This window comes from Lissotriton helveticus, chromosome 1_1 (genome assembly GCF_964261635.1).
Source record: "Lissotriton helveticus chromosome 1_1, aLisHel1.1, whole genome shotgun sequence".
Classification (NCBI taxonomy): Eukaryota; Metazoa; Chordata; class Amphibia; order Caudata; family Salamandridae; genus Lissotriton; species Lissotriton helveticus.
Genome location: NC_136057.1, coordinates 1,997,407,700 through 1,997,421,660, shown reverse-complemented (window position 1 = coordinate 1,997,421,660; position 13,961 = coordinate 1,997,407,700). Strand labels below are relative to the sequence as shown.

General features: G+C 45.8%; 1 protein-coding gene across 1 annotated transcript in view; it reads right to left on the bottom strand.

Annotated features, from left to right (window-relative positions):
- Nucleotides 1–6,903: 6,903 nt before the first annotated feature.
- SLC35A3 (solute carrier family 35 member A3) overlaps nucleotides 6,904–13,961 on the bottom strand; it is a 236,349-nt gene continuing 229,291 nt past the window's right edge. Inside the window, exon 8 of the mRNA XM_078644413.1 lies at nucleotides 6,904–7,720. Within this exon, the coding sequence (XP_078500539.1) occupies nucleotides 7,630–7,720 (91 nt within the window). The 3' untranslated portion in view covers nucleotides 6,904–7,629. The remainder of the gene's footprint in view (nucleotides 7,721–13,961) is intronic.

Below are 13,961 nucleotides of genomic sequence, written 5' to 3'. Positions count from 1 at the left end.
GTATAAATTGTAATTATGATAATGAGAGGGTATTCCATCACCAGATACCGGTAAACTCTGGCAAGAGTCTGAACTAAGAAGATAATGGAGCCTCTGAAGTCAGCGCCTTAGTAGTAGAGGTATATTGTAGGAATCAGGCTGTACTGGGAACTGGCTTTGCTGGAGTGGAGTCAGAATGCGACCTCAGTATTGTCAGAAGTAGGCTATATGGCAACGAGCTGGAGTGGAGTCAGAGCATGGCCTTGGTAGAGTTAGAAATGGATTTGGCTTGGGGTCAGACGGGGATCCTGAGCTGGTGAAGTTAGTGTTGGAGTAGATGAAAAAGAGAAATGTGCAGGTCTTGAAACAGGAGTGGAAGTCGAAACCAGAGTTGGTATGGGTAAAAAAAAACAGGTTCTAGGGGGCTGAGACAGCATAGAGGATGCATCTGCCAGAGGTAACCCAACTAGAGACTCCTGCGGATCTTTGAGGCCTGTAAGCATCCCAGAGGGAGAAGGAGGAGTGCTGGAAATAAGCAGCATGGCTTCCCTAAAGGCCTAAACGTGCTGTGGCGTCGCCTTTGGCCCCAGAAACTCAGCATTGTGATCAATTGCAAAACTGGCTCTTCACCTGGTGATTGGGAGCCTGACCAAGGCACTTTGAAGCCCTCACAACTTCTTTTAGAAAGGAAAGCAGTGGGATGGGGTTGAGTCCTGTTATGTCTTATGTTTCTTCTTCGATTTCGACTTTTACTTACCAAATGGCTTCAACCACAAAGACCAGTCACATGATCAGCCTCAGACTTGGGTCCACACCCTTTGACTCAGAGCAAGATGGAACTTGCACAAGGTCCATGACTTCTTCCTATGTTTGGCGATGTTCAGTTCCACCTCATGGTCCCGGATCGCCTTTGGGACTAAGACAGCGCATGTCTTGGAGTTGTAAGCCCAAGCCCAAACAACAAAGGCAAGCCTTGTGCGAGTCTGTTATCAACATCTCTTTTCTACAGTCACTGCATGGTTTGAACCCAATAATCTATCCCTTGCAAACTGAATTTCCATTGGAAAATCGTGAAATATGGACGAAAGCGGTAGCAAAGCTTCGGATAAGTGAAGGTGCGTAAGGAAGGAAATGGACATCAGAACACAGAGATGGTGCTTGTATATGGCTTGGCTTGGACTCTTCTGAGCCAAAACAAAGCCAGTGTGGAGCCACAGGGAGCCACCTAGCAGTGCGTGACAGCCCTACTGTGAAAGGTTTCCAGATCCAGCCTAGAGACTCCCAAGAAGAGGAATTTACAGTTAAGAGTATCGACCAGAAAGGGGGGTGAATAGGGAGAGAACGAAGGGAGAGAAAGGAGAGAGAGAGGAAAAAGGTGGGAGAAAGAAGAGAGAAAAGGGAGAGCGTTTGAGAGTGAAAGGGGGGGGGGGATAAAGAGACAAGCTTTGGCAAAGCAAATAGGTTTTGCCTGAGCGAATTCTATGGACTTTGTCAATTTATTTTTAACATATTGCAGAGCATTTGAGCTGCTGTGCAATACAATTTAAAGTAAAAAAGAAAAAAATAGCACCTTAACACGGACAATAGGCAAAACCTATTGGCTATGCCAATGCTTGATTTTACTATTTGCTTCCTTGCCCTCGAGCTACAATGAACAAATAAAAATCACATCCCAAACACACATTTTTTTATAGGAATAAATAAGCAGTCAGTCAGTCAACATCTTTGAGAGATGTATAACTTTGTTGGCAAAGTCCCGTTTAAAGTGGCACTGCCTACAGAATTATTTACATGCCCCGAAAATTTTGTTCGAGGATACTGACCTGTTTTAATGACAAGCATTGCCCAAGCCAATAGGTTTCTGCAATGCCAGAGCGATTGGTTATATCAATGCGAATGTCTTTTAGCAATGTTGTCTAGCAACACATGTGCTGTTTAGCATGGTTGAAAGTCACTGAAAGTCCAGAATCACAGGGCGTTGAGCCGACGCCGAGTCTCTTAAACCCCACCCCCAATGTGGTTTATTGTCCTGCCTCTCCCAACACAAAAAAGAGTTGGGAGGTGGCCTGCGCTGGCTGCATCATACCGCTTTTATCAGTGACGTTCATCAAATGTGCTGCTAGACAACTTGGCTAAAAGACATTTATATTGAAAAGGCCAATAGCAAGGGCACTGCCGAGATCTACTGGCTTTGCAAATGCTTGGTTGGTGTTGACGGAGTGTTGCTAAACAAATAAAGGAGTGATAGTGAGAAACAGTTGAGGAGCTTTGAAGTGAAACAAGGATGTGTTGCTTAACAGCCAGAGGTGCTAACAGGGAAACTGGGGAACAAGTTTCTAGTCTTGGGGTTGGCTGAAAAATCTGTGATTCTGGACAAATAACTTATGCTTTCCCCTGCGTATGACAATGAATGGGTCATTGAGTAATGTAACTGGTGAGCACTTTAAACGCTCCAATACCATCAGCTGATGTTAGCAATATGACAAGATGGAGCATGGAACTAGAGCTCCAATACCATCAAATCATGCTAAAAATAAATAAATAAGCAAGTGCTGTTCGTGTTTAAACAACTTCTTAAGTAATACATTTGCTTATGTGCATGTGCATGCATTTTAGTGGTATGTGTGTATGTGTACAAGGGAGACGGGCTGAAAACACAAGCACTCCTATGGAGTGCTTGAAAATTAAGAAAGAAAGCATAGCTGCGCACACCGGGAGCATTGGAACTAAGGAGACATGTATGTATGTATGTAGGTGTACTTGTAGAGCGCGGTCCTGTCACCCAAAGGGCATCCTGGCTTCAGCAACACTTTTCACTGCTCAAACATTTCTAGGAAAGAGATGCGTTTTTAAGGCTTTCCTAAACGGAAAGTAATTCCTATGGCTTCTCAAGGAGAGTGGCAGGGAGTTCCAGAGTTTGGCCGCTGCAACACTAAATGAGCGGCCACCCATCCTAACTCTCTGAAACCTCGGGACCACAAGCAGTTGTGCCAAAGAAGAGCGAAGGGGCCGCGAGGCAGAGTACCAGGCGAACATATTCTGCAGGGGTACTGGACCCTGTCGATGTACCGCCTTAAACACTAGGCACGCCGCCTTGTACAATACACGCAGGTGCACCGGCAGCCAGTGTAGATCTCTTAGAGCTAGAGTAGAAGAGCTAAAGTTAGGGCGAGAAAGAGCCAGCTTGGCGGCCATATTCTGCACCCGTTGTAACTTCCCCAGCAGATTTTTAGGGGCCTCCAGAAGTAGCGCATTACAGTAGTCTAAGCGACTTAGTATGGTCCCGCGGACTACTTCCGGCCTGGCCTGAGCGGGGAGGAGGGGCAGAACTTTACGCAACATGCGTAGTAGCATCATGCACGTAGAGATGGTCTTATTGACGTGCATGTCAAGCTGTAAATTTGGGCCGAAGATCACCCCCAGATTACGAGCTGACTCCGCAGCCGACACTGGCTCGGGAAAAGTGGCAGGCCAAAAGTTCTCTGGTAGCACCCGCGGAATCCGGTCCATGGAGCAGTGGAGCACCTCCGTCTTTGTGCTGTTAAATTGTAAGGAATTGGCCCGCAGCCAATCCGCTGTGGCTGCCATACAGCGATGGAATGTCTCCAACAGGACCGCGTTATTACCTTCCAGAGAAAAGACCAGCTGGGTGTCATCAGCGTAGTTAAAAGCCGAGACACCAAAAGATTTTATAAGCTGGACCAGAGGGCGGAGGTACAAGTTAAAAAGTATGGGGCTGATGGCCGAGCCCTGTGGGACCCCCTGCCCTACTTTCCGTGGCTCCAATCGAAATGGAGGAAGCGCTACCAACTGCTGCCGGCTACTGAGATATGATACCAGCCAGTCTCTTGCTCCCTCTGTGACCCCGCACTCCTCAAGCCTCCTGATGAGCGTCTGATGGCAAACCGTATCGAATGCGGCCGACATGTCGAGCAGCACTAAAAAGGCTGCCCGACCACTGCAGACACGCAACCGGAGATTGTCCAGTACGGTTACCAGTGCGGACTCCGTCCCGTGCCCAGGACGGAAGCCAAACTGTGTCTCATCGAACCAGCCGATTTCTTCCAGGAAGCCAGAAAGTGAACGGGTCACCCATTTTTCCACGATCTTAATAGGAAAAGGGAGCAGAGAGATTGGCCTATAGTTGGAAAGACAGGCAGGGTCCAGCGTTGGTTTCTTGAGCAGTGGTGACACTACTGCTAGCTTCCAGCACTCGGGAACAGTTGCCGAATCCAAAGACTGGAGGCAGATGGAGTACAAAGGCTGGAAAAGTTCCGCCTGAAATGCCTTCCAGAATTTGGGAGGCAATGGGTCGAGCGGAGAACCCGATGACACCGTATGTGCCATGCTGCAAAATTCCTCAAAGGAGGGACTAGGAAAAAGTCTTAGTTGGGGTCGACTGGAAAAAGTGTCCGGAGCTCCCAAACTAAGAACTGAATCACTCGGCAGGGGTCGACTGGGTGACCCGTCCGGAGCTCCCAGACCGGGGCCAGGGGCAGCCGGCCGGGGTCGACTGGACGGGCTAGCCGGAGCTCCCAAGCCGAGAGCTCCCAGGCTAAGAGCTGGATCACTCGACTGGGGTCGACTGGGTGACCCGTCCGGAGCTCCCAAGCCGAGGCCAGAGACAACCGGCCGGGGTCGACTGGACGGGCTAGCCGGAGCTCCCAGACCGAGAGCAGGAGGCAAAGAGTTTTTTAAGCCATCTAAGATCTTAGCAGTCTTCTCCTCAAAAGCACCCGCCAGGGAGTCACACAAGGCCTGCGACGCAAAGACCGTGTTGGCCACGCACACGGGATGGGACAAGTCCCTGACTATTTTGAACAGGGCTTGAGACTTATTGGGCGCCTGGTTCAAAGTGATTTCCAGAAAAGCCACCTTAGCCAGCTTAATCTGCGCCTTATAGCCCAGCAGTGCCAACCTGAACGAGGCCCTTGCTGAGGTCGAGTACTGCTTCCTCCAAGCTCTCTCAGCGCGTTTGTAGCCCAACTTCAGCTGCCGCAACTCCTCCGTATACCAGGGGCAAGCCCGGTTCAATCTACCTCGAGACTTACGAAGGGGCGCAACCTTGTCTAGCGTGTTAGTAATAGACCGGCACAAAGTAAGATAGCTTTCCTCCACCGAGTTGCTCAGGCAGAAGTTAACTGGTAGTAGGGAAGGCAGCGAAGGTGAGCTTAGTAGCCAGGACCAAGGTCTGCCCAGTTTAGCCTGTCCGACACCGGCTTCCCCCGAAGAGTAGTCCCCCATGCAGAGGGAGAAGGCAACCAGTGAGTGGTCGGTCCAGTACTGACATAGACATGTACTTGGTCCATGCTCAATGAGAGGGCCAAACAAAAGAAGAGGGCATGACGTCCGCATGCCATGACGAATGGTATCAAAGAAAATAAGAGTGATGCTTAAGTTTACCAATGGTTCAAGAGGAACGGTCTGCAAGTACACAGATAGAACACAACACTAAAAACAATAGATTACACACAGGCGAAACTTACTGGGTATGCCAATGCTAATTGTATTTAGAAACTGGGAGATTAAGTGATTTATCCTTAATCACAAAACGTGGAACTGAGGCCAAGGCTAGAGAGATGATATGGCGTCCTTAGGAGAGACTGTGGAATAAGGGCCAGAGCTGCCGACGATGGAGCTGGTAAACTGTTGTTCGAGTTTCAGTGTTGGGTTAACATCCTGATTTTGGGCGAATCACTTAATCTCTCCGTGCCTACAAAAATGAATGTGTTCTTTTATAAAGTAACTAGTACTAATGTAAAGCACTCCAATACCTTTGGATGTAGTTGACACTATATAAAACTGCACAAAAAAAGTACCTGATGCTATTGTAAAGTGCTTCAATACATTTGGGTGGTGTTGGCGCTATATAAAATTGGACAAAACAAAAGTAACTGGTACTTATGTAAAGTGCTCCAATGCCTTCAGGTGGTGTTGGTGCTACATAAAACTGCACAAAAAAATTTGAAAAACAGATTCAGTGGAGGAAGGGATCTGGTGCACCGGAGTTTACAGGGGGAGAAGCAACAACGGGCGGGACATGGAAGGGCAACTAACAGCAAATGTGGTCAGCCACGGGAGATTAAGTGATTTGCCCATAATCACAAAATGTGGAACGGAGGCCGGAGCTAGGGAGACACTGTGGCAAAATCTTGGGAGGGGATGTGGCATAAGGGCCAGAGCTGCCGACTATGGACCTGGGAAACCGGGTTTAAGTTTCAGAGTCGGCTTAACATCCTTGATTCTGGGCAAATCACTTAATCTCCCCATGCCTACAAAATTAATGTGTCCCCGGGTAAAGGAACTGGTGCTAATGTAAAGCGCTCCAATACCTATGAATGCTGCAGTCGCCAAACACGTTTAACCACAAAGAAAAAAGTAGTGCCATAAAAGGAGGAAAAGTTCAAAGGGAGTACTTAGTTGCAGCATGCTATTTCATGTTGTGTTCATCTGTCTCTTTGTGTGTTTTATCAGTGAAGCTTGGACCAAGGAAAACATCGTGATAAGCATACGAACAAAAGAAAAGTAAGGATTAAGGTTTTTTTTTTTTTAAAGACACTTTGCAAGCTCAGCGCACGCGCTATGCAGACGAAACCTTACAAAGAAGGTTAGAGAAGGAAGGGAAAAAGGTTGGAGAAATTAAAGGAAATTACAACAGAGAACTGACCTCCTACTGAGCACTCCCAGCTTGTGAAATACTGCCACCAAACACATAAGCTGTAGTGCTCTCATGCATTATCTCGAACCTCTCTATTAAAAGCAAGAAGACATTAAAAGCTGTTTTTGCTCTATGAATTCTCTCATTCTGTGACTAATCAAGATCTAGTAGCCCAAATATATGATCGGTATATATGTAAACAACCTTTAAAGATAAAACAGTGCTCATAATCTGAAACATCGAAATGCAAAAATGTCCACACTTGCTTGTTGGAACCAAAGCTTTAGAAACCTTGTGATCTCATTACTTTGGTAAAAATGTCTTTAATTGTCTCTGTTTAATGATTATCTTCATTCCACCACATACGATTTGTGTGATCTCCAATGCCCAAAATATAAAACAATCCTTTAATCTCTGTACAATCAGATTTAAAATATGAAACTCAGGTACGAGAAAAATAAATTCAATGAGCAGCAAATTATCAATATTATTTGATAGAAGTTCATACGTGTTGACACAGCAAGAATTACAAATACAGCTAAAATATTAATGTTCAATTCGTAGAAAAACAAAAAAGTTCAAAAAGTACAATCTGATCTGACAGATCGTACTTTTGCCGGAATATGTAGTTCACGCTTCTGCAGCAAACAGTAAAATCCTTGGATGAAGCACCAAAATTCAAGTTGTAAATCCTCTTAATATTAGGAACTCGTTTTATTTTTCTCTTCCCAGACTTCTTACTATTAAGATACTTCATTTGGTCGGAACGGTCTTTCCTTTCTGTCCCATAAAGTGGCAGACACTTCCTTTGGCGAAACGAAATATCTGCGGTGCAAAATGTATCCATTTTCACATGTCCGTAGTTCAAGTTAAAAGCAGTGTTCTGTCACAAGAGTTTTCGTTCTGTGCGAGTTCCTGTGGAAAGTCCTTCTTCAGAATTAGCAGTAATGCACTTTACTGAGAAACAGGCAGGTGAAAATCACCCCAGTTTGCTATGCCTTTGTGGCACTGCTTGCTGGTTTGGGGTCATAGCCATATAGGAACGTGGCAGAAATGACGAAGATGGCTCCCAAGAAAAAGACACTATATAGATGAAGAAAAAGAAATGTTATTTTATGAAACATGTTTTAGATAAGTAATACATTAGTAAACACAGATGGTAAAATAGTGTGTTTAATTTGCCAGTGAAACACAGTTTACAAGTTCTCTGTACTATTTATAGGACACGAAGGTATGAAGGACCACGCATAACTTCCCTTTTCAATACATAAGTTTAAAACAAATATTTGAGCCACTCTAGATACTTGCCAACACATCAAAGGTTCAATCAGAAGCCTCAATAAACAGGACCTTAAATGAAGAATATTCATATGGATAAACACCTTCGACTATGGAACACTACAGGCGTCCTCTAGTGCTGCTCTTTTTCAGCAAACCCAGCACAGCAATTATCCGGAGGTTTCTTGTGAGAGAAGGTTGCTTAGTGCTGAGCGACTTCCTTGCTCGTGGTGTACAGCTGAAAACTGAGGATGACCAAGGACACTTGTGGGCCGGGAAGAAGCCAATTGCAGCTGCATGGGGCAGAGGCACAAATCTAAGATGGTGTCACAGCACTGAGCCAGAATGAATGAAAAATGGTGTGCAGAGAAAAAGGCATCTCCCGGGCAGGGCACCCCCATCCTGATATGGAGAAGTGAGGGTTTGGAGGCTCCGCCCCAGGTCCACAAAATGAACCACTGGCACAGCGCCACAGAAACACTGATGATAATGGGAGTCCGTTACTATGCCCAAAATTAAAATAAAACGAGAAGGGAGAGGTCACCGGAACATGCCTATATCGACCAGGGGAGGGGGAGACGCATGACAATGTGGATGGCGCCTGAAGGAATAATTGCCCATGCCTTACTAAAAGTGCATTTACTGGCAGCACTTCAAGGTAACTGGTGATGTCATGACTCTAGGACATTTGGTCTTGGGGGTCCACTTCCAATCCTGTATCCTGCTTGCACTCCAAAACTCAGGTGTGTATGACAAAGAAGCTCAAGGCAGACAAGGAGCCCCAGAAGGATAAAGTGAGGGACTTGCATGGTGGTGGTGCAGATACCGAAAATATGTTGAAGACAGTTGAAACAATGTTAGAGGGGCCAATGAGAATTTTGCTACTGTCCTGCAAACCATTCCCAACGCAAAGCCCACACTGGGAAGTAAATCCTGACTTGATAACCATAGAGGTCAACTTGCTATGAAAATATTATAGGATATTGATGATGGAAAACATCTAATCTGAAGTCGCTGTGCCCTTTTGTGAAAGATTTGGAGGAGCAAATAAAGGAGTTAAAGGGGACGTAGAGCTTCTTCACCATACAGCAGAGGATGCAGAAGGGTGCCCCAGGCACAATATTCGCCTCTTGGTTACCCTGAAGGATGTGAAGGAGACTTCCTTCTTCAGGAAGTTGCTAATAGATAATATATATGGAGGAACAAACTGCAACTATTGGTGGTGGAGAGCACGCATGGAGCGCTGAGGGGCCTACCGGCACCAGGGATGCCTCCTAGGCCCTTATTCTAAATTTCAGAGAATGCAATCACATCCTGCAGGTTGAAAGGAGGCTCATTCCATGGATTATACACAATAACGTGCAAATATTTCTAGACTGCCAAGATCATGTACAGGGGAAAGATGCACTTTCATTGATTAGAACAAGCATCAAACAAACGAGATATTAAATATGCATCATTATAACCGGAAAAGTTATGGATCAGTGTTAAGGGAGAATTGTACTTCTTTACCTCGCAGGGTGAAGAATGGGCGTGGATTGAGTCAGACGGGATATCAAACCCTAAGAACTAGGGAAGACCCAACCAAAAACATAGCTTTTGATGCACTAACACAAAGAGCAAAGGGGACTCACACAGATGACCAAGGCAAGAGCATGCTGCAAAAGAAAGAGTGAAGCTGGTAGTGGATGTTTCATCCTGCGGAGACCTAAACGCACTGCATCGGGTACGGACCATAAAAATACCAGCAATAAAGACTCATAGGGAACATCCACATCAGAGTTGCTGAAGAAGAGTCTTGTGGTGACTCAGATGACTGCCCAACATAGACTTCATACATCGAAGAGGGAGGAAGACAATATCTGGGGTAGGGCAAGGCTATTTCATGTTCTGCACCCTCATGGGACAGGAGTAATAGCTGCTTGTAAGACATTGCAAGGGAAGACTGCAAACATGCTAGAAGAATAATACAAGTAACAAAGATGTACTGATGAGTCCTTAGTCATTTAAAATGTAAATCAGTTTAACACTCACCACATTTTTTCAACTGGAAATGAGAGTATTGTTTAAAGGAAGTTAATGGTATGATGCCAAGGCCATTATTCGAGTCTCACCCGGACAGAGTGTAGGGGATGGGAGGGGCAGCAGCAGTAATGATGCACAAGCACACTGACGGTACGGCTAATCTTGAGAACACCCTAGCAAACAATATGGGCACCAGGCATCAATTTTATGAAGAAAAAATGCCAACATGTATAGAGCCCACATTGAAGTTGGATGTGAGCCCCACCTGCCAGGAGGAGAAGGATGGAAACTATGGCAAGGTGATTCACATAGAGGATTTGGCAAAATGCAAATACATTTATAATGTGGAACGTGAGTGGGCTTGGACCTCCAACTATGCATCACAAAGTGTTCTCCTATATGAAGCGCAGGAATGTTCACATTGTTTGCCTTCAGGAGACCCATGTCACCAGGGTGGAGCTGGAGAGGCTGCGTCTGAGATCGAGGGGTCTGTTAGTGGACATGACCTATTTGCCATCTTTATGGGGTACAATGATAAGGATTGCCCCAGTGGTACTCTATGTTATAAAGGAAACTGATATAGATGAAGAAGGCAGGCTCTCTATTCTGGAGGGCACATTGGAGGGAAAAAGAGCGAGTGTGGCGAGTGCTTATGTCCCAAATGACAATCAGACCCAGTACTTACATTTAGTGAGTAACAACCTGGCCGTGAAGTGCGATGCAGCACGGGTGTGAGGTGAGATTACAACATGGTTTTAGATATTGAGAAGGACAGATCGGTCTCCCCACTGCAAGGAGCTCCCTGCAGATCGGTGTCACAAACGTGAGGTAGTGGCAATTCATACAAGCCTGGAGGGAATGAAAAACAAGAACAATGCCTCCGCCCCGAGTGCGGATATAAAGATAGGACTCGTAAATTCCCTTTGTGAATTCATAAATATAGATGTGTAGTCTAAGTTTAGACCAAACGTCTAAGTTTACCTTTCTGAATCTGACCCTCAATGCCTTCGGACTCTCAGCTCTGAACAAACTTTGTCCAGTGGCTTGCATGAAGGAGTTGTTAGTAGGCCAGCAAGATAATATCTGTGACCTCATCAGAAGGTAAAATAAGTCTAACTAGCATGGTTTAATCTACACACATTCAACCACAGCATCTTGGGATTACAGTGGAGGACCAGGCCAGCCAGCATCAAGAGCAGGTTCTTTGTGGGGTACAGTAAGAGATGTCCATGTGCTGAAAGGCAACAGACTGGCATACCATATCCTCCTGGTCTGGGTTGATCAGAATTTGCTCCACCGAAGCCTACAGCACTTTCCACAGAAAGGACAGGAGCAAGATGGTCTGGAATGCATTTATGACAAGCTGAACATGAAGGCATCCCACAGGGAATCGTGGCAGAAAGAATACAGCACAAAAGCGAGGATATTTCCTGTCCAGGGCTGAGGCAAAGAGAACCTGGAATTAAAATTCCAATCTAAAGATCGTCTGTCACTTTGGGGGTGTAACTCCAGCTTGTGGTTCCCCAAGGAGAGATGGTCGAGGGAGCCTGCAAGATGGGCTACCACTGGGAAGACTTGCTGTTGCTGCGCGCATGTCCACAAATGAATCGGCTCTCAGCATAGGGTCCATGACCCTACACCACCCTGTGTTTGGTATAATGGACAGCAGGGTTGTTCTACAACAGAGTCTGGGCAATGCTCCCTTAGATTGAATGGAGAAAGGCCTTTAGAGGAATATAAATTTCAGCTACAGGCAGTCCATCTATGAAGAAGCAAGGTCCAACAGACAAAAGACCTGCACCTTTATGCCGCCCAGATGAACATTCCAGTTCAACCTAGGAGCATCCATGGCCATGGTAGACTAAGGCTGAAGGGAGCTGAATGGGTAACCCAGCTCAGAAGGCATCTATACCACAGTGTAGAATCTGATGCACTGACTTGAATATCCAAACCAGAACTGAGACGTCTTTGGTGTTGCAACTACTACCTCCTCAGACACCTCTGAAAGGCTCTTATCTGCTATCTGGTCTGAACACTAACAGGATGCATAAGGCCCAGAAGGCGTAATACCTGTAATACTGGGATCTGAGTTTGAGTCAGACACACTGAATCATGGTCAGAGTATGTGAGATCCTATGAGAAGGAGGAAAGGTCTTCGCAAGGGTTATGTAAAGTATTGCTCCGTATAAAGGTCGGCCTTTATGTCGGAATGAGGGGACATTTCTGGAGATTGATTGTAAAGCCTAAGTCAGGAGATGAGCCATAGCCATGTGGAAATGTTTACAGACCAGCATTGGGGACTCTGCCTTCACTAGCCAGTCATCACAGTACACAACTATGTGGAGTTTTGCTCCCCTGAGCAAAATTACCAAGACTGCCAGCACTTTCTTAAAGATGCAATGAACAGTTGTCAATCAGAAATAAAGGACCACAAACTGAAATTGCTGGTATCCCACTGTGAACTTTAAGTAGGACATGTGGTCGGGAAAAATTGGAAGATGAATATAGGCAGCTGGAGGTCCTGGGACACAATAAATCTCCATCAGGACCTGGCTTAACGACAACTTTAACTTTTTTCTGCTGTATGAACAAGTTCAGAAGGCAGAGATTCAGGATAGGCCGCAGGTCTCTGTTCTTCTGGAGATCAAGAAGTAATGGGAGTGAAATCTTGTGCCACTCTTTTACGGAGATAAAACTTTAATAGCCTCTTTGTCTGCAAGGTCTTCCGCCTCCACAGTGCATGAGCCAGTGAACACACTCTGAAGGAAGGTGGAGAGGTCTGGAGAGGAATTGAGGGGAAATCACAGCCCTTTCAGATAAGGTGGATCACATAGCGGTCCATCATAATCGCCTCCGCCGAGTGTGATAATGGAAGACCCATACTGAAGGGTGGCATCACTAGGGAGAAGAGTCCAAGGGCTTCAAAGGTGGCAGACCCTGCAGAAGACAGTCGGGACTAAATCTGCTGCGGACACCTTCGAACCACCCCTGACTTGAAAAGGAGTGGTATCATTTTTATGGTACCAAGACTGGGGAGACGGCCGTTGTTGTCAACACTGCACAGCCCTAGAATACCCACAAAACTCCTATACATATGTGAAATTGTTGCGCAGTGGAAGCCAGTCCCAGGGCATTAGTCGTAGCCATTCTGTTCTTGAAGTAGTCCAAGAAGGAGTAAGCTTAATTTCCAAACAGCTGCTTCCCATTAAAGGGTTTGGCCATAAACTTAGCATGGGCATATTATTAGAAGTCAGTTGCATGTATCCGAGAATGCAGACTCAGCAGTCGTACTGTATACTTAGCCAGGTCTACAGCCTCAAAGCCGCCACTGAGAATCTGTTTTGTTGCATCATGGCCATCTCTCACTGAGAAGAGCCACTTCACATATACCAGGAGGATGACGTATGTATCACCAATTCATATTAGTCATGGATGACATCGGAGTGCAGAGAGACAAGTTGTCTGAAGCAAAAAACTTTTCGACCAAAGTGATTAAGCTTCTTGGATTCCCTTTCCTGTGTGAACCATATGAAATGTATTGACGTTTTGCTTTGAGGACTATGTTTGAACAACCGAAAGCTCAGGTGAAAGGTAAGCACGGGTCACCCGCCATGAGCATAGGAAAAATATTTCTTCCTTGCTGTAATAATAAGGTCTAGAAGAGCCATACTGGATAGAGGTAAGGACTCTGCACAAGTTTAGAATGTTCGCAAGAGTTACATCAGAATGTGAGACTTTACTTCTGCTAAAGACAAAATCAATTTCAAGGGCCATACTGCTTTCAAAATGACAGTGGTAGAAGATTTAGCCTCCTCCATGATGGCCAAGGAATGTGGGAAATGCCCTCTAGCGAAGGATATTTTTTTACTGCCATTTTTTTGTAAGAAGAAGTATATGCTGATATCAACACTGTAATGCAGAAGCAGATCAGCCTCTGAGTAATCATCAAGGCCATCCTAGTACTTACCCCACTGGCGTAACGAAAATTACGGGGGCCTCCCTGCACGGTGCGAAGAGGGCC